Here is a 21,731-nt window from a genome sequence, read left to right as displayed (position 1 = left end):
TGACATCCTAAAGCTAGACCCAGGGACACCACCTCCTTTGGACCCCCAGGGTTCTTTGACATTCTAAAGCTAGACCCAGGGACACCACCTCCTTGGACCCCCAGGGTTCTAAAGCTAGACCCAGGGACACCACCTCCTTTGGACCCCCAGGGTTCTAAAGCTAGACCCAGGGACACCACCTCCTTTGGACCCCCAGGGTTCTAAAGCTAGACCCAGGGACACCACCTCCTTGGACCCCCAGGGTTCTAAAGCTAGACCCATGGACACCACCTCCTTGGACCCCCAGGGTTCTAAAGCTAGACCCATGGACACCACCTCCTTTGACCCCCAGGGTTCTTTGACATTCTAAAGCTAGACCCAGGGACACCACCTCCTTTGGACCCCCAGGGTTCTTTGACATTCTAAAGCTAGACCCAGGGACACCACCTCCTTTGGACCCCCAGGGTTCTTTGACATTCTAAAGCTAGACCCAGGGACACCACCTCCTTTGGACCCCCAGGGTTCTAAAGCTAGACCCAGGGACACCACCTCCTTTGCAGCCAGGGTTCTTTGACATCCTAAAGCTAGACCCAGGGACACCACCTCCTTGGACCCCCAGGGTTCTTTGACATTCTAAAGCTAGACCCAGGGACACCACCTCCTTGGACCCCCAGGGTTCTAAAGCTAGACCCAGGGACACCACCTCCTTTGGACCCCCAGGGTTCTAAAGCTAGACCCAGGGACACCACCTCCTTGGACCCCCAGGGTTCTAAAGCTAGACCCAGGGACACCACCTCCTTTGGACCCCCAGGGTTCTAAAGCTAGACCCAGGGACACCACCTCCTTGGACCCCCAGGGTTCTTTGACATCCTAAAGCTAGACCCAGGGACACCACCTCCTTGGACCCCCAGGGTTCTTTGACATCCTAAAGCTAGACCCAGGGACACCACCTCCTTGGACCCCCAGGGTTCTTTGACATCCTAAAGCTAGACCCAGGGACACCACCTCCTTGGACCCCCAGGGTTCTTTGACATTCTAAAGCTAGACCCAGGGACACCACCTCCTTGGACCCCCAGGGTTCTAAAGCTAGACCCAGGGACACCACCTCCTTTGGACCCCCAGGGTTCTTCTAAAGCTAGACCCAGGGACACCACCTCCTTTGGGTCTGGGTCTAAAGCTAGACCCAGGGACACCACCTCCTTGGACCCCCAGGGTTCTAAAGCTAGACCCAGGGACACCACCTCCTTTGGACCCCCAGGGTTCTAAAGCTAGACCCAGGGACACCACCTCCTTTGCAGCCAGGGTTCTTTGACATTCTAAAGCTAGACCCAGGGACACCACCTCCTTTGGACCCCCAGGGTTCTAAAGCTAGACCCAGGGACACCACCTCCTTGGACCCCCAGGGTTCTTTGACATTCTAAAGCTAGACCCAGGGACACCACCTCCTTGGACCCCCAGGGTTCTTTGACATTCTAAAGCTAGACCCAGGGACACCACCTCCTTGGACCCCCAGGGTTCTTTGACATTCTAAAGCTAGACCCAGGGACACCACCTCCTTTGGACCCCCAGGGTTTTAAAGCTAGACCCAGGGACACCACCTCCTTTGGACCCCCAGGGTTCTAAAGCTAGACCCAGGGACACCACCTCCTTGGACCCCCAGGGTTCTTTGACATCCTAAAGCTAGACCCAGGGACACCACCTCCTTGGACCCCCAGGGTTCTTTGACATTCTAAAGCTAGACCCATGGACACCACCTCCTTTGGTTAGGACTGATTATAACTGCTTGGACCCCCAGGGTTCTTTGACATTCTAAAGCTAGACCCATGGACACCACCTCCTTTGCAGCCAGGGTTCTTTGACATTCTAAAGCTAGACCCAGGGACACCACCTCCTTTGGACCCCCAGGGTTCTTTGACATCCTAAAGCTAGACCCAGGGACACCACCTCCTTTGCAGCCAGGGTTCTTTGACATTCTAAAGCTAGACCCAGGGACACCACCTCCTTTGCAGCCAGGGTCTGTAAACTTTTTAATTCAATTAAATGTATAAATAGCGTTTCTTTGGGCTTTGCATCAATATTCATGAGTCAAACAAATGCATTTTTTATCAGAAGTAGTCTCACAGAAACATGCAGCCCCCCGGGAAAAAAATATATTGGTTTAGTATTTTTTTATCGCAAAACACATCAAGATTATTGTATTAATTACCAGGAAACATGCTTTGTTTAATGATTTGGAACCAAAAAAAGCTCTGTACAGATTTGATGTTATTGTCTCCACCAGGCCGAAGGCATGGGGAGAGAGTATGTTTTGCACTCCGTCTGTCCGTCCGTCCGTCTGTGAACAGCTAATCTCCGGCACCGTTAACTAGGGTTGGGATTCGGAACAGAGTCCATTTCAGACCCGGTTCCGAAATTGCGGATCCGGAGCCGGTTCCATCGTTTTTTTATTAACGGTTCCCCAAACGGTTCTCATCAGTCGTTATTTAGCTCCGCTGTGTCTGTGCATGCATGCAAGCAGAGCCTGGGGTGACGTCACCCCACCTACATGAGTGCATGAGTGAGTGGGGTCGGGGAGGATACGCCCACTGTTCTGTGCATTCAGCGACCGCAGCGGAGCGAGTGGGACTCGGACAGTATGTCAAAGAGATCTCCAAAGTGTGGTTAACAGAGAGGGAAATGACTCTGAGGCTGAGCACGCAAGTGCAATAAATGTGATGCTATAGTTCCCTGGCTGCAAAGGTTGTTGCAACTTGTACCAGTTGCAGTTTTGCACCACGTCCACATTGAGGAAACAATTCACGAGAAAAATCTAGGCACATCGCGTTTGTGAGCCATGCGGAAAGCCGTGCCCGCTCTCCCCGCAGCTCCACCACAGCCGGCGGGGGATGATGATTATGCAAGGCTCGTTCACTTTCCCCAGGCTAGTAACGTAATAGAAAATATTATTATACAACTGTTGTTAATGGTGTACGACAGAACTATATGTCCAAAACTCACCTGCTGTCTGCGCAGGGTTGATTCCTATTCCGTCTGCGTGACGACCATGAAAGAGAGGAGAGAGAGAGAGAGAGTGTGAGCAAGAGAGGGATGCATTGTTACCATGAAAGAGAGGAGAGAGAGAGAGTGTGAGCAAGAGAGGGATGCATTGTTACCATGAAAGAGAGGAGAGAGAGAGAGTGTGAGCAAGAGAGGGATGCATTGTTACCATGAAAGAGAGGAGAGAGAGAGAGTGTGAGCAAAATTTTTTGTAAATGGTGCATTTATATAGCGCCTTTATCCAAGGCGCTTTACAGAGATTGTGCATTACATTGTGCATTACATTCAATGCATTACGGATGCGTGGTGTCAGTTCAGCTGTAATGCAATGTGGAGTTAGTTTTAACAATCAAAACCCAGTTTTTTTTTTTTTTTATACTTTATATTTTTCTTTTTTGTGAACACGGTGTGGTTATACAGATACAAACAAAAAACAAAACAAAAAAACACAGAAACACTTAAGACAACATAAAGACGCATAACGAAAAACAATGACATAGCGAGAAAAGTAAAAATAAAAAATAAATAGATACGATAGTATAACAAAACAGGGACATAGCAGAACCTAACATAGCATACCATACCTATTTATATACACATACAAAGGAAACAAGAACCCTGTGGGCCTTATGCATGGGCCGAAACGCCAAAACCCGTATTTAAGTTAGTTAATTATTTTTATTTTTGTAGGTTGTTGGAGCCAGATGCCTTGCCTATAAGGGACAAAAACAAAAACAATGAAAATAAAAAGTGCTATCCCTGCATGGTTGTTGACTCTTCCTAGATTTTATTCCCGTTAGATTTTAAACTGTGTTTTTAGTTAAGCTGTGCTTTTAGTTGAGCTGGGGTGCCAGATTTTCAAATTCTTAGTTTATGTTATGGACCCGCCTCATCCACTCCCGCACCTTCCATATAGCTTTCCCATTTACTCCACAGATTGATTGATTGATTGATTGAAGAATTTATTAACAGTTTGCAGAATTACAGTACATTTCAAGCACAAACTCAATACAAAGGCTGTTAACTGTGAGTGGACGACCCAATTAAGCATTACACTCGTTTCCAACAGGGTCCACCATGTTCAAATCATCAAAACATTTAGAGACGTACAAATAGACACTTCTATAGACAGAACAGGAATTCATCAAAAAGGAGGTAAAAAGGGAAAAGAAATATATACAGTGAGGGGAAAGAAGGGGGGGGCGGGGGGGGGATTCAGATTTTACGGGGGCCAGTTTCGAATTGCAGCCATCCGTAGGTGCCCTTTGAGAGCGGTTTTGAAGGAGTCAAGGGATTCGCATGTCTTAATGACAGTTGGTAGGGCGTTCCACATTTTGGTGGCATAGGAGCGAAAAGAATTTAGTCCCTTGTTTGTGCCGAATCTGGGTTGTACATGGTTCGTTGCACTCCCTCTGGTGTTGTGGGTGTGGACTTCGTTAACATTAAGGAAGTATCTAGACATGTACATGGGTATCTTGGTGGTGTATCGAATCTTGTGGACCAGACCCATTGCAAGATGCTGTACTCTGTCGTCGACCCTAAGCCATTCCAGCCTGTCGAAGTGGGCAGGGGTGAGGTGGGTTCGGGGGGCTAGATCAAGTAGGAGCCTGACAGAGCGATACCCCTATCAATATTTCCTCTAATTTTATATGTTAGCTGCTCCATTACTTTAATTTGTTCCGTTAATTCCCTCCAATTCTCTACCCTGGGTCTTGGTTTTTGGCGCCAGTTTTTTGTTATAAATTTAAGGGCCGTAAAACGTAGTATTTTAATAAGATACTTGTCTTCGGGTAAAACCCAGTTTTAAGTGTCACATTCCCTGCATAATTTGAATCCTCATTTACCTTTTCTTAATAAAAGCAGATTTTGAGTTTTGTTTTGAGAAGTTATCAGCACCTCGGTTGTGTACCAACCGACTCTAACCTCCTCTCCCCAGAACCACAACGTAAGAAGGAAGTGGTGACGTCAGAGGAAGAGAGGAAGTGCCGCCACGTCCAGGGGATTGTGCATTACATTCACAGACCGATGGCAGCGGAAACCATGCACTTCGACAGTAACTCTGGGGGAGCCCGGGTTCGAACTGGCAACCTTACGGTTACCATCCAGGCACTCTACCCCTGAGGGCACCGCCGCCGATATTCATCTGCAATATATTGACAACAACACTGGCTACTTCTGTACAAAGCTCACAGTGTCAACAGTGTTAACCCATTTAGGCCCGACGTCGAAATAAAAAAAACGTTCGCTCTGAAAGAATATATATATATATTCAAAGATTTGTGCCGCATTTTTACGATTTTTCAAAAATAGCAGACCTACAAGCTCGTAGCGCGCCACTCGGTGGCGCGCTATGAGCTTGTAGATCTGCTAAAGTGTAACATAATGCTTAGTTAAAACACCAAAAGGGGTTCCCGCCCAGAACGGGTTAATTTTCAGCCCTGTTGAGAACTCTAGTTTGTTTGGCTGCCGGGCTACGGCTGCACTAGTTATAACTTTGGGGCAGGCCCGTCTAGAGTTTGAATGGACAAGGTACATGTATGTATCAGTCAAAAGGGAGACATCGAAGATGGGGAAGGATCGACATATGGAATGTCAGAACAGGTTCTGACATATATCCATATATGGAGATCTAAGGGGTTTGAGGTGTGGAGTTGATCATGGCCAATATTGATGACATCAGGGATCTCTATATACTATGACATCAGATGTAGGCATGTAACGATACACTCAACTCACGATACGTATCACGATATGAGGTTCACAATATTTTTTTTAATGATTTATCTTCCCCCCCAGGCTTTGCGTGCTTGCTGGGAACCGTGTTGATTTTGGCAGCAAATTTTGATTTTAGTTTTAGTCATAGACTCTTGAATAGTTTTCATTTAGTTTGAGTCACATTTTAGTCACCTGGAATGTCTTAGTGTTAGTCTAGTTTTAGTCGACTAAATTTCATAAGATTTTAGTCGATTTAGTCAACTAAACTGTATTTTGGCGGGCCTTGATGCCGTCAAATGACTGTTTTTACACTTGCTGAAAATAGCCGATCTACAAGCTCTGCGACACGTTGTGAGCTTGTAGATCGGCTATTTTCAGCATGCAACCAATTGTAAAATGACTTATACTGGATCTCTTGTCCACTAGTCCATTCTTAACATTTTAGTCTTTCCATTTAGTTTGTCAGTGAAAAGAGGTAGTCGACGAACATTTTTCGTCGTAGTTTTAGTCGTCGAAATCAACACTGGCTGGGAAAGCCTATAGAGGGTATGCGCATGCTTAAAGTGAATGGCACATCGAGTGGCAAATCGAGTGGCAAAGCAACATGCAAAGTGAGTTTAACATTGTTTAATGTTGTTTAATGCAATCAGATAAGACTTTTCTGTGTGGATGTATGAGCTGTCAAGGCCAGAAAGTAGTTTTTTGCCACTCAGTAGGCATTTCCGCATAACTTCCTGGTTTGATGATGATGTCACGCGCATACCCTCTATTCTACCTGTGAACTGCCCTGCATCAAGAGCCTTATGACAGGAAACACTTCACTCAAACCCCCTTACAGGAAACCACCCACTTCAACCACAGTACTTCTACCGAGCAAGTCAGTCTCACGGCGCACACGCCGAGAGAGACAGACATTGTTGTATCTAGACGAGACAGCTCTACGAGACATCCAGAACAGAGACAGCTCAAAGAGACAGACAGACAGACAGACCCCGAGAAGAGAGGACGTTTAGATCAGAATGTATGGGATCATATGGACTCAACTGTTTTCATTTGTGCTACTCAGAGTGGACTCCATCCACCTGCTGAACCTCTACAGGAACTCTGGAGACACGGTCAGTCTGCCCTGTAACAACACACTGCTGCCGGACAATCCAGGCTGTACTTCAACCGGGTGGATCTACAGCGGGAACGATTCGCCCTCTGTGGCCGAGTACGGCTTGATTAAAACGGGCAAACTAAGACGATCCAAAGCACACCGAATGAGTTTGGAGTCCAACTGCTCTCTGACCGTTAAAGACGTCAGAGCCGAAGACGTGCGTCTTTACACCTGTCAACAATTTAAACGCAGGGGAGGCGATCAGCAGATTTATCTGTACGTGCTGGATGTGGCCGACGTCACCGCAGGAAACAGCGGGGCTGCAGAGCGGACGTTACGTTGCTCTCTGTTTGTAAAGGACGTACAGGTGTACTGTGGGAGTCACACTCTGAGCTGGATGAGTGAGGATGGTTCCACGGTCAAGTCCATGCGTGGATGTTCTAACACTCTGACCGTCAACGGACACAGCCTGACCAAGACGAGGCTCAGATGTCAGGTGAGCGTCAGCGGAGAGGTGAGGACATTCATCGACGTTGTCCCCGGAAACATGACGGTAACGAAACAATCAATCAATCCTACATCTATTGACGATTCCACTGGAACAACACCTGTTGATTCTATGACCGACTCCTCCATCCAACCACCTGTTGATTCTATGACCGACTCCTCCATCCAACCACCTGTTGATTCTATGACCGACTCCTCCATCCAACCACCTGTTGATTCTATGACCGACTCCTCCATCCAACCACCTGTTGATTCTATGACCGACTCCTCCATCCAACCACCTGTTGATTCTATGACCGACTCCTCCATCCAACCACCTGTTGATTCTATGACCGACTCCTCCATCCAACCACCTGTTGATTCTATGACCGACTCCTCCATCCAACCACCTGTTGATTCGATAACTGACTCCTCCATCCAACCACCTGTTGATTCGATAACTGACTCCTCCATCCAACCACCTGTTGATTCGATAACTGACTCCTCCATCCAACCACCTGTTGATTCGATAACTGACTCCTCCATCCAACCACCTGTTGATTCGATAACTGACACCTCCATCGAACCAACTGTTGATTCTACTATTGACTCCTACATCCAACCACCCGATTCTACTACTGACTCCAACATCCAACCAACACAAGGTAGGGGAGTGGAGTTCTAACTGACCAACCAAGTAGGGCTTGGCAATTAACAGAAAATATATCAAAACCAAAATTTAGAACCAATAACTGACTTATTCTGGCTCATGCAGGTTAATCTGCTTCTCAATGAATATGTGCGAAGCTTGCGTTTTATATATTCACTTCTCATACCACTGAATTGACATGAAAAGGTTTGAATAGATTTGGTATAATCGACTAGTTCGATTTGTCTGATTAACCACTTAACCCTGTATTATACTTTGTTGTACAATGGTGGCATAAAAAAAATTGTGACTGATAATAGCCGATCTGCTTCTAGATCTGCTATTTACAGATGATTTTACATTTTAATTAGTTGTTCAATACTAGTAATCGAGGCAATACTTATAATCTTGAGACAATGAGTCATATTGCCCAGCCCTACAACTGACCCCCCATTAGAACTGACCACACATTACGACTGACAATGCATTACGGATGCGTGGTGTCAGTTCAGCTGTAATGCAATGTGGAGTTAGTTTTAACCCATTTAGGCCTGAACTCAAAATTGAAAAAAAATCTTCTAAATCCTCTGTTTTCTGAAATAAATATTTTCCCGATTTTTCAAAAATAGCAGACCTACAAGCTCGTAGCGCGCCACTCGGTGGCACGCTATGAGCTTTTTTTTTTTTTTTTATATAGCTAAATTACAACATAATGTTTTAAACACCAAAAGGGGTTCCCGCCCAAAATAGGTTAACAATCAAAACCCAGTTTTAAGTCTCACATTCCCTCCTCATTTACCTTTTCTTAATAAAAGCAGATTTTTAGTTTTGTTTTGAGAAGTTATCAGCACCTCGGTTGTGTACCAACCGACTCTAACCTCCTCTCCCCAGAACCACAGCGTAAGAAGGAAGTGGTGACGTCAGAGGAAGAGAGGAAGCGCCGCCACGGCCAGGGCCTGGTGGCGGCCGGGGTGACGGGCGCTGCGGTCCTGACTGCAGCCTCGCTGCTCGTCTTCCTCGTCAAGAGGAAGAGCACCACGACAACCCTTCATGACGTCGTCTGCTTGGCCTTAACCAATCAGAGGAGCAACGCGACAGCAACCCGGTAGGCCTGTCTCCAATCCATTCATTGTCGTCGGGCAGAAACCTCTTATCCATATTTTAACCTTGTTGTTTTTCTGTACATTAAAAGGGATAGTTCAGAATTTTTTAACTAAAGTTGTATGAAATACTTGCCATTAATATAGTGGTTGCAACTGTATTCATCGATTGCCTGAGTCCCGTAGTGGGAGTTCTGCTTTTGGTGAAATATTAAGTAGTACCGGTCATTTTGTGGGTGCCACAGGGGGCCTTAAATAAAAATTAAATTAATAAACGAATGTTTATTAATTGTTATTAATTGTTTATTAATTAATTATTAATTGTTATTAATTGTTTATTAATTAATAAACAAAACTAGCGTCATTTGTATTGTTGACCTATTTCTATAGTGCAACTTTCGTTGATTTTTTAACGCCTCGATCACACTGACCTGTTTTTTGTGTCCATATCACTACGCCCCAAAAAATAGTTCCATGTGATAGAGGGGTCAAAGTTGAACGAAAGTTGCCATAATATTTTAGAAATAGGTCAACAATACAAATGACGCTAGTTTTGTGGATTCATTTACTTTTAATTTACAGTGCCCCCCACCAAATGACCGGTACTACTTAATATTCACCAAAACCAGAGCAGAACTCCCACCACGGGACTCTGGCAATGAATTAATACAGTTGCAACCACTATATTAATGTATTTCAAGTATTTCATACAACTGAAGTTAAAAAATTGTGAACTAATTGATCGCCCTACTTGATCATACTAGTGTCACACAAAAGCATCAAAAGTAGCAGATCCACAAGCTCGAAGCGCGGCGCGAAGCTACACGTTTTGAGCTTGTAGATCTGCTACGTTTGATGCTTTTGAATTTGATTCCTGAAAAGTAACAGTTTCGGACCTAGAGGTTTCTCCACCAGACATAATTATTACATCATTGTTTAATCGTCAATGACACAACCGTGTTAGATGGGCTATTCTCATTATTTATTTATTATTATTGCATTTTGAAAGTAAAAGGTTATCAGTAATTTCTTTGTATTATAAGTTATTCATCATATCTGCCATATAATATGGAATTTGTTTAGAATGCCCAAAAGCCATTTGTATTTATTATGTTCCAATGTTTAGTGCCAAAAACATCATTAAATCGTTAATCACAATTATTTGTGTGACAATGAACGAATAATCATGTAAAATGTCTCCCGATCATCAGGATTCTGGACAGCCCTACAGAAAGGCACCCTGGTCTACCTGCCATTCATCTGGACATCCCTACAGAAAGGCACCCTGGTCTACCTGCCATTCAAAACAATTCTGACGATGATGATGATGATGGTCTGATCTACTCGTCCATCAAGCACACCAATCAGTCGAGGGCTGTTGTGAGAGGAGCCAGGAGGACACAGGATGAAGATGATGATGATGATGATAATGTGATCTATACTACCGTCAAACCTGGCTCTATAAACGACCTCTATGCCGAGGTCATCGAAGCCCCCCAAAAATGACATGTTTGTGTGTACAAAAGTGTAATCTCCTTTTATTGTCGCCAAAACGATGAGTAGAACATTCTACTATCATCTTGTATCTCACCTCTACCTCATAAAGTGTACTGTGTATATGTGTATGGATTAATTGACCATCTATACTGTATATTTGTGCATACATACTGTATTGAATGTACTAGATCTCTATATTGGATATCTGTACAGAGATATTCTGTACTGTATATCTCTGTATACGATACTAACAAAATAACGCAAACTAGAATTGAGAGGGTTAAAAAGGATGCTTTACACATAATTGAATTTAATTCATTTAAAACATAAGCCGAGTATTTTGATTGAAACAATGACGTTTATCTTCAATTTGTTTAACACATTCTGGGCGGGAACCCCCTTTGGTGTTTTAAGCATTATGTTATACTTTAGCTATTGAACAATAGCAGATCTACAAGCTCGTAGCGCACCACCGAGTGGTGCGCTACGAGCTTGTAGATCTGCTATTTTTGAAAATTTGTGAAAATGTGGCGCAAAATCTTTGAATATATATTCTGTCAGTGTGAGCATTTTTAACTCATATCTTTGCTTCTGGTGAGGTCCCTGGAACAACCTATTTTCAGATGGGAGTCGGCGGCCAATTTCATATATTTTTGGGGGTCCTCGACATGAAAACCACTGACATAATGGGTTAACTGTGCCAGGTGTCAGAATCTTTGAACATCTAATCTAAACCGCCCCCTAAGGTCTTCCACTGCTGGCCTGCTCGCTTTGCCAAAAGAAATGGCAACTAAAAAATACGGGGAAGCAGCGTTTTGCTTCTACGGGCCGACGGCGTGGAACAAACTCCCACTGTACCTTCGACAGCCAGCCTCTGTAGACATTTTTAAAGCGCAGCTCAAGACTCACTTCTACACTCTTGCTTTGAATTGATCTTTTAATGTTTTTGTTATTCATATCCTCACTGTATTGCATTACGGCTCTTGTTTTTTTTTTAATGTTTATGCCTTGCTTTTCTTTTTTTCTTTTTTCGTAAAGCACTTTGAGCTGCATTTCATGTCATGAAAGGTGCTATACAAATAAAGTTTTATTATTATTATTAATGATGGCTGACTGCTTGCTAGAGTATATTATATGTTACATAAACATAAACCCTATAGACTGGAGGATGAGATGATGTATCCGTCACCTCGTCCACTAGCTCTGGATGCTGTCATTATGATAAATATACTGTACCTGTGTTGATATAACAATGTATCCCAAGCTTTATTCACACAGGACTAGTATGATTAGATTATCTTAAGAGTTTGCAGAAATAATATCGCGTTGCCGCCGGGAAGAAACCTCTTTTGTCCATAGTTTTTTTCTCTCGTAAAGTTCATACATTTGATCATAATTTTGTTTGATTGATTGAAATATTTATTAACAGTTTGCAGAATTACAGTACATTTCAAGCACAAACTCAATACAAAGGCTGTTAACTGAGTGGAAGATCCAATTAAGCATTACACTTGTTTACAACAGGGTCCACCATGTTCAATTCATCAAAACATTTAGAGACGTACAAATAGACACTTCTATATAGACAAAGAACAGAACAGGAATTCATCATAAATGGAGGTAAAAAGGGAAAGAAACATATACAGTGAGGGGGAAAAAAAGGGTTGGGCGGTGGGGGGGGATTCACGTTCAGCTCCGTTCATTTGTTTGTTTTCCTTGGAGGAGCTGCGTCATACTACAGCATCACACAAAAGCACCACAAGTAGCAGATCTGCAGGCTCTCCAGCTTGTAAATCTGGTACTTTTGAATTTGAGTGGGTGTGTCATTTGCCTCGTTTTTCTCATACACTGAATCCTATATGACAGAGTGGGCTGGCCTTCCTTGGCCGACAGTGGCGACAGGTGAAATAAACATTGGTATCTGTTTATTTTTAAAGCAATTGATGGGACTTTACCGTTGTATATTACAGCTCTGGTAAGCTTGTAAATCTGGTACTTTTGAATTTGAGTGTTTTGAGTGTCATTTGCCTCGTTTTTCTTTACAAATTACGGAAACACGCACACACGCACGCACGCACGTGACACACAAAAATAGCTCTGACTCAATGCTTTATATTCACAGTAAATAAATGAATATAATATATAGACATTTTAAAATGTTAAAAACAGCGGCGGCGATGGCTCAGGGGTAGAGTGTCTGGATGGTAACTGTAAGGTTGCCAGTTCGAACCCGGGCTCCCCCAGAGTTACTGTCGAAGTGTCCTTGAGCAAGACACTGAACCCCTAATTGCTCCCGATGTGCTGGTTGGTGCCTTGCATGGTTTCCGCTGCCATCGGTGTGTGAATGGGTGAATGTAATGCACAATCTCTGTAAAGCGCCTTGGATAAAGGCGCTATATAAATGCACCATTTACCATTTACATTTGGACTGTATACGTTTTCTCTGTACTAACTAACTATTTTCTTAGTGTTTATTGTATCGATTACTTTTTCGATTAAACTATCAATGGTGAAATGTGTGGTTATTTTTTTCCACCACCATAAGTTTTTGTTTATTTTGATATAAAAAAGAACCAACACAAGCTTTAACATTGAACACAGCATAATACATGTTTTCTTTTGGTCTGTCAACTCACCGTTTGTTATAATGGCGCTGGTCGCTGCTGGCACTTTGAACTGCAACAAGTCAAAAGAAGAAAACAAATGGTCACAAATAAAATAAATGCAGTTCTTCACAAGACTAATTGCTTATATTGGGAGAATTGGCCATATCAAGTACACTGAGCAACAGCATAGGTTGCTTACTGGGTCAGAGCTTACAAACCGTTGTGAGCTTGTAAGATCTGCTATTTTCTTACGGATGCTAGGGTTCAAGTGGTTAAGCCAGGTCTTCTCAAAGTGGGTACCTTGATGCAATTCCAGGGGTGATAATATTTGGAATTTATCATGTCACTCTATACCACAGACTCAAGTTAAACTGTACTTGGTGCGTTCTTTTCCAGCCTACAGTACACCAACGACAAGTAGTCTCTCCACCAAAAATAGCAGATCTACAGAGCTTGTAGATCGGCTATCTTTGGTGAATGTTCCCTCCAGAATAGGAATGCTGGGGTTTAGATGCCAAGCATAAAAGTCATGGATGGAAATGAAAACAAATATCCTCTCCAGTTTTTCCTCGCGAAATACTGCATCTTTGGGAGGACGATTTACATATTCACTTGCCCTTACTGACAAAAGTTTCTATAAAGTAACACTGTAATTCAGGGGTGGTGTGGATGAAAAGGTAATGTGCCTGTGGGGTGAAGATTTGGAATGGCTTGACAGAGGATGTCAAACACAGCAGTAATATATCACAATTCAAAACATTGCTCAAGCGTATTACCCTAGCTAAATACAGTTTATCATAGGTGTGTGTGTGTGTGTGTGTGGGGTGTGTGTTAAACAATACTAATATCTAACTAAAGCAGTCATAATCACTATGGATCCTGGTGGATCTCTACAGTGACACGGGTGTGGGTTGGGTGTAGGGTTGTTATTTGTTTTTCTCTTTTTTGTCTCTGATTAATGTATTGTTAAACTGATAATTATGCAGAGTATCTCTAATGCTGTGCTGTGAGTAGGATGGGCACCAAATCTGAGGCAGGGAAAAAAAAACCTTGCGTTTTTTTGGGCCCTGGGCGTGGAACGATCTACAGACCAGATTAAAATTGCCTTCCTTGATCCCCCTAGTGACTTTTAAGAGGAGGCTTGCCTTTGGCACACTCTCCAGCCATTGCTCCTGCTTTGACGAGTAGCAATTGCGGTGTTCTTAGTTTCATATTAGCTTAGTAGTTTTTTTGAAGTATTGTTCTTACTAGTCTCTTTTAGTCTGTACTTGGTTTAGTGGATAGCTATTTAGACTCTCTCTGAGTCTCCCTCGTAGTTGGTTTTTGGTATTACGGATGTCATATGTTTGTCTTGTTATGTCCTGTATTTGTTGTTACTGGCAGAGATTTATTTGCCTCTTCTCTTGGCCAGTGCGCACTTAAAGAGACTATGGTCTCAATGTGATTTTACTGGTTAAATAAAGGTTAAATAAAATAAAAAAACTTAAGCTTTTAAGCTTCAGCCCATGCCTTTTGATCACCTTCACGGGTCTTCATTCTTTTTTTTCTCTGCTGATGTAAACCGTGCACTTGAATCTGTTCTGTGAAGATGTTCAAATAAACTAAACTAAACTAAACATTTTTGACCTGAGCCAAAAATGTTTGAGAACCACTGGGCTGAGTTACATGGAAAGATTAACCACGTGAGACACCGAGGGCTCCCTGGCAGGCCTGTGAACCGAGGGCTCCCTGGCAGGCCTGTGAACCGAGGGCTCCCTGGCAGGCCTGTGAACCGAGGGCTCCCTGGCAGGCCTGTGAACCGAGGGCTCCCTGGCAGGCCTGTGAACCGAGGGCTCCCTGGCAGGCCTGTGAACCGAGGGCTCCCTGGCAGTAACTATACTGTAGACGCAAACTGCAGAACATAATGTGCACAACGCCATTAACAGTAATCTGTTGCACGATCTTCTTACTCTCTCTCTCTCTCACACACACACACACACACACACACACACACACACACACACACACACACACACACACACACACACACACACACACACACACACACACACACACACACACACACACACACACACACACACACACACACACACACACACACACAGAGAGAGAAGGGGCTGGGGAGTGGGGACAGGGGAGGAGAGGCACACATGGATTCCTGTGAGCTTTCAAAGTGTGTTTTCCACGTTACTGTTCATCAGAGTATAAAGTTGGCAATGCTTAGCAGAGTGTCACTAAAGACACAAACTCACTCTCACAAAGTTAAACCTATAGAGCACCGAAGTCTGACGTCACTTTCAGTAGAGGGCACCAACACACAGGTTCACACAGGTTCATGTATACAGGTTCACACAGGTTCATGTATATATATATATATATATATATATATATATATATATATAGAAAAAAAATATATATATATAATATAACTATAATAAACCGACCACCCCGGCCTTTCTGTCAGGGGAGTGGCTGTGCGTCGTTAATGATGTCCATTCATATTTGATACAGCCAGTTTCTGGAGAAAATGGAATTAATGTGGCCGCAAAAGCCTTGAAACTACATATGAAGGCAATGTCGCTGCTAATATACGTCACGCCCAGCTGTCAACACATTGCGTTCCTGAGATTCCTCGTTGACGTAAACTCAACTGGTGGTGACTCGACTCGTACTAACCACAAAACATTAAATATCAATAAAATAGAAATAAAAATTAACGTAATTGACATTCAGTTTCTGTTGTGCGACGGGCAGATGCAGCCACCTTGCTTACCCGGAAATGTAGTCTCTGGGTTGTTTGACTTGTTTCTAACGCTTATTTTGTTACTCTTTGGGTATATTTGTACATTTCCACCTTCAGTCGATGCTTCATATCCATATGAGTGAAAAGGCCGGGGTGATCGGTTTATTTTTCAAACACAGTTCTTATATGAGGCGATCTAAAATCCCCCTATGGAGATTACAATGCAAATAAAAAGTACATGAACCTGGGGACTGACGCCCTCTACTGACAGTTAGGGCATTAACATAATAATCGAATAATCGATTAGTCGACTAGCAAAACACTAGTCGACACTGTTAATTGACATCCGATTATTCGCTAATATTTTTAATTAAAAAAATATATATATTTTTTTTTCCCCCTAAAAGCCTGACAACACATACTGTCTTGTGTGCTGTGCTGTGGTGTTGGTAGTTCGCCTAATCCATTCATGGTTGATTGTGTATTTTCATACTGCTCTAATAAGTTCTGTCCTACTGAAAAGTGTAACTGTACTGAGATTCGCCCAGAATTCATGCCAGAAAGACTGGTCGTCGTTGCCCTCTGGTGGGTGAATTAGTGAATTGATAAGATATACGAATGTATAGTATACATTATACATTATAGTATACGCATGCGTCATCTCATCCACACGGAAGGAAGTTAAGGAACTGAAACGTCAAAGGTGTGGCAATATTTCAAGAGAGAGGGCAACTTTGTGAGATGCACAATTTGTAAAACGAAGCTAAAATATCACAGCAATACAAGCTCTATGATAAACCACTTGAAGATCCACCCGCTGCCAAGCACAAGCAGTGACCACAGCGGCAATGCGAGCGAGGATACCAGTCAACAAAGGCAGACAACACTCGGAGAATACGCTAAACGCAAACTCACAAAACAAAGGCGACAGGACCTGGGAGATGCAGGCAAAAGTCCTCGTTACCTGCTTAATGCCAGAGCGCCATATGGCGGCCAAAATAGCGCAGAAGCTGACGGATGTAATCCGTGAGTGGGGCCTGACTGTTGTGTTCTGCGTTGTGCACGATAATGCCAGCAGCATGAATCTAGCCATGACTCTGTGTGAGGAAGTGGAGGAAGACCTTGGTTGCACTGGACATACATTGCAGTTGGCAATCAAGAAAGGTCTGGATTTACCTGAAGTGGCCAAAACCATTGATGCGGCGAGGCGAGTGGTTAGTCATTTCCGACACTCATCTATAGCAACATGTGCACTGAAGACACGCCAGGACCAGTTACATGTCAAAGCTAACAGGCTCCAGAATGACTGCCCCACGCGTTGGAATTCAACATTCACAATGCTGGAGCGGCTTAACCAGCAGCGCATCCCTGTCCAAGCCGTACTGGAGGACGAGAAAGTCACCAAACCCAGATCGAAAAAAAAATGTCAAATTAAACCCTCGCAGTGGGAGGTGATCGCGCAGCTCCTGCCTGTACTCAGCCCATAGAGTATATATATAATAGAGACTGAACTGGCGCGAAGCTCCGCCCCCCCAGCTATTCATGTCAGTGGAAGTTGCTCAGTGGCGTTTTGAAGCACCCGGAAGACTGCCGGAAGTCCCTCCCAGGACCTCAACTTTGAGGTCCTGAGTGACGTAGGGCAACCGAGCGCTCAACGTTAAAGCCCAGCTGCACGGGGTTTCCCGGTCATGAATCCACGGGTCCGCCTGTAGTCCCTCCTCCTACCACTAGGACCCAGAGCTTCAACGTTGAATAGCCTCACTGCCCCCTTGACTCAGCCCCCTTGCAAAGGCAACGACCATCATGTGTGCTGAATTGCATGTTGGACTGTCGTTCATTTATCCCGTTATCCTCAACCTACTGATGAATGAAGGGCCCGATGCGCCGTTGAGAGATGACGTGAATGATACAACAGCAACCCGCAGCTTTAAGACCACAATGCGAGCACAGCTGAGAACCAGGTTCAAGTTGGACACAGACGACTACGACTTGGCAGGCTCGCTTCCTATCATCGCCTGTATATTGGATCCGAGGTTCAAAGATCTCCATTTCCTCCCAGAGGACACCAGACTGCAGGTCCGACGCCGCCGTATTCCACTACTACAAGGCGAGAAGCTAGATCAGCCTGCAGGTACATTTATTTAATATGAATGTTTTTTTTTGTTATCAAATGTTTTTTATTTAAGACAAAAAAGCATTTAATATGAATGTTATATGCAAAATTGGATATCCTTACACTTTATTTCACTGAGACGTGGTATGTTCCAGGCGTGGTCACTGTCTATTGTTAAGTAATTAATTACGTGTGAACTGTGAATTAGGCTACTTCGAAACTAACCGCTCGGCTCAAGTATTAATTAATTGATGTGAACGGCCAGCGGTCATGATCACCAATAGCCAAGACAATAGCCACATATTAAGCCTTTCAGACGCCACATTATCACATTAACTCCTTTTTCCTCATTTTTTATTCCACACTCCAAAGACGCTGCTGAAGGTGCCGACGTGGACAGCGAGACAGAGGAGGCACCACCACCACCAGTGGCCGTGGCGAAAATAACGCGACTCGAAAGAGACTATGATGAGCTGTTCGGGCCCCACTATGCCAGCACAAAGGCACCGACAGTAAACTACACATGCGACGAGGAGTTAGAAGAATACCTCCAGATTACCCGCATTCCCACAACGAGCAGCCCTCTGAAGTGGTGGGCACGTCACAAGAAGCAGTTCCCTGAGTCGTTTGGCCAAGCTGGCCAAAACCTACCTGGCCGTTCCAGCCACCAGTACCCCTAGCGAAAGGGTGTTTTCACTCGCAGGGAACACGGTTACCAGGCAGCGAGCAAACTTACACCCAGGCCACGTAGACAAGCTCGTATTCGTGAATGCAAACAGTCGACAGCGCAAGTCTAACACCATAGATGGAGGACTTTTACACCACAGACAGCGACGTAGAGTTGGAGTAGGCCTACTATGTTTCACTGTATGTTTTGTTTGGCAGCGGGTGTGTAGGCCTGTCTTTATTTTATTTATTACCACTATGGATGTATTGTTTTACCTGGTCAGCTTCATTTTGGTGAGTTTTTCCATCTTATCGATTGCTGTTTTGTATGCCAGAGTAGAGGGCAAGGCCTATCGTTATTTTATGTTATTTATTAGGGCCTATTTGTTGCAATGCAACCCGTCAGACGCGTTTCAGTATGCGGTGAGGTTTGCAAATGTCTTCATTTGAGAATATTGTATTAACAGTTTGCAGAATTACCTACAGTTCAAAATAAAAAGGCCTATAGGCCTACGACTTGTTTACATAAGGGTCCTCCATTTCAATGCATGTCGGTTCTGTTCATGAATAAACCAATAAATTGGTGTTATGCAACCTGTGGAAATGATTGTGTTCGTTAAATTTCGTTTAATAACTGCTTGTAGATTTGTTATATATAACATGCTATATTACTTCATGAGGCTTTAGAGAATAGATTGATTGGAAAACTTTCTTGTGACCACCGCGCTCTGATTTATGGTGCTTTAACAGCTTAAATCGTCTTAATAGGTAGAAAGATCGCACACCAAGAATCGAAATGAACGAAAAAAAGATGAAAGTGACATTTTATTCAATTTGAAGAATGGGTACAGTTTAAAGACATTTAAAGACAAATATACACTATATAAAGTATATATATATATATGAAAAAGGGAAATGGTCATATCCTATAGGAATTATACGGGGAACCCCTAATGACGCAGCCACGTGCGGTGCGGAGCCAATCGCAACAATGAGAAGTCTAGAATTGTTCGGTTTTATTGGATGAAAAATATATATATATCACTGGCGAATAATCGATTCCTAATCGACTATCAATGTAGTCGATACGTTTGGTTAATGCCGTACTGACAGTAGAGGGCAGTGATGTCAGGACTTCGGTGCTCTATAGTTCTACACAATAAGTTGTACAAAGGTTTTTTAAAGCAGCCCCATGTAACTTTCCTCTTCTACATTTTATTAATTTGTGAACCTTATATAACTCATACACTGAATCCTATATGACAGAGTGGGCTGGCCTTCCTTGGCCGACAGCGGCGACAGGTGAAATAAACATTGGTATCTGTTTATCTTTAGAGCAATTGATGGGACTTTACCGTTGTATATTACAGCTCTGCTGGATTGGAATCCTGTAACATATAGGACGCTCCAGTCACTGGCTCACACTAAAGGTTACAAATGTAAACACAGAACTGGGGAAAACAGCCTTTTGTTTCAGTGCCCCAACCACGTGGAATGACTTACATCTTAAATTAAAGTCAATTTAAATCTTTGATTGCAGATTTACCCCCAAGTGTCTGCAACTGTTTTTAAACATGTACCGTATTAGTAGCCTGGTTAATAAACCAGACCGAATCAGCCGTTGGCAAAAAAAAGTTGCCTACCAGCGGATTACGGTCTGGCGAGGCTCAGTAGCACGCCTCTTTCCTACAGCAGAGAACAGGTCGGACCAATCGGGACACGGTATGCAATATAGGCGGGCTTTGGTACAGTGACGTTCAATGCTTGAGACTTTTGACTGACAGTAGCTCTGACCAATTGCGTCTGTAGTGGCAGAAAATACTACACTGCCTGGAGCAAGGCTTCCACCTGTTGATTGTCTGTCAAAATGACCTATTCTTACCCAAGACCCATGTTTAGTCTTGTCCACTGACCACACCTCCAATGTATTTGTGCTTCTTCATTTTGTATAAGAGAGACTCATTTGAACAGTTTGGTAGGCTTGCATCCGTGCACCTCCCTGGGCTGGTACAGACCACTCCTTGTAATAAACGTGACATTGTTTCAGTCCACTCTCTACCTCGATTATTTCTTAAAGTCTCTGTTAGGAGTATTAATAATCCCATCACAATTATGGCGCAGTGAGCAGCGTGTTTCTACTGTCCGTCAGCATTCTCTTTTTCAGATGATAGCGCTGTGCATATGGATCTGAGATGCTGGTCCGACAGGGACAACACCTAAACGAACTTTGGGGTAAGAGTGTTTTGACTCAATGTACAACATTTTGTATTTTGAGGCTGTGTTGTTAGAGATGCAGCCGTACAAAGTACTAGTTCATCGTATTTAAAAGGAGCTGGTTAAAGTCCCTCCTCATCGTGTTCATCGTATTTAAAAGGAGCTGGTTAAAGTCCCTCCTCATCGTATTCATCGTATTTAAAAGGAACTGGTGACAGTCCCTCCTCATCGTATTTCATCGTTGCCGAGTGGTAACAGTCTTTCATAGACATTTATATAGTATTTAAAGGAGCTGGTGACAGTCCCTCCTCATCGTATTTCATCGTTGCCGAGTGGTAACAGTCTTTCATAGACATTTATATAGAGAAACTATAGCCTATATCAGTAGGATAGGGAATAGCATAGGAAATCATACAGACAGCGTCCACCGTTATTTTCTTTCTTTTCTCTCCTGTTGGGACCAAACAGCCCACAGGGAAGATTAAAAGAGAATGGTGAAACAGCAACTTGTATAACGCGTAAGACTCGAGCAGCAGGTATGAATGTGGAATGTGGAATGTGGAATGTTGAGTATGGAATGGAAGTGTGTCGTACGTGTGGATGAACGGAAAATACTATTTTTGTAAAAAGTCAAATGGTGATTTCCTAGTATAAATGTGGCGTTGTGAACAAGTAAGTATGAAGAATGTAGTCCTGATATTTTAGTTAAGTGTCACCACCCATGGTTAGTAGGACAGCAGTTAGCAGTTGTCAGCGGCAGACTCAAAATAGCAGGTCTACCCAGTAAGTGCTGTCTTGTATTTAAAGTAAATAATGACAATATAACAA

The 21,731-nt window shown here is 43.5% G+C and overlaps 1 protein-coding gene across 1 annotated transcript in view; it reads right to left on the bottom strand.

Annotated features, from left to right (window-relative positions):
- The window catches only part of ufm1 (ubiquitin-fold modifier 1), a 45,983-nt gene that overhangs the window by 5,168 nt on the left and 19,084 nt on the right, over positions 1–21,731 (bottom strand). Inside the window, exons 4-5 of the mRNA XM_079507318.1 lie at positions 13,198–13,237; positions 2,977–3,009 (exon numbers count right to left, since the gene is read on the bottom strand). Of these exons, the coding sequence (XP_079363444.1) occupies positions 2,977–3,009; positions 13,198–13,237 (73 nt within the window). The remainder of the gene's footprint in view (positions 1–2,976; positions 3,010–13,197; positions 13,238–21,731) is intronic.

The sequence above is a fragment of the Electrona antarctica genome (genome assembly GCF_951216825.1).
Source record: "Electrona antarctica genome assembly, chromosome: 8".
NCBI classification, from domain to species: Eukaryota; Metazoa; Chordata; class Actinopteri; order Myctophiformes; family Myctophidae; genus Electrona; species Electrona antarctica.
The sequence above is the reverse complement of the archived record's forward strand: the minus strand, read 5'-3'. Positions and strand labels throughout refer to the sequence as shown.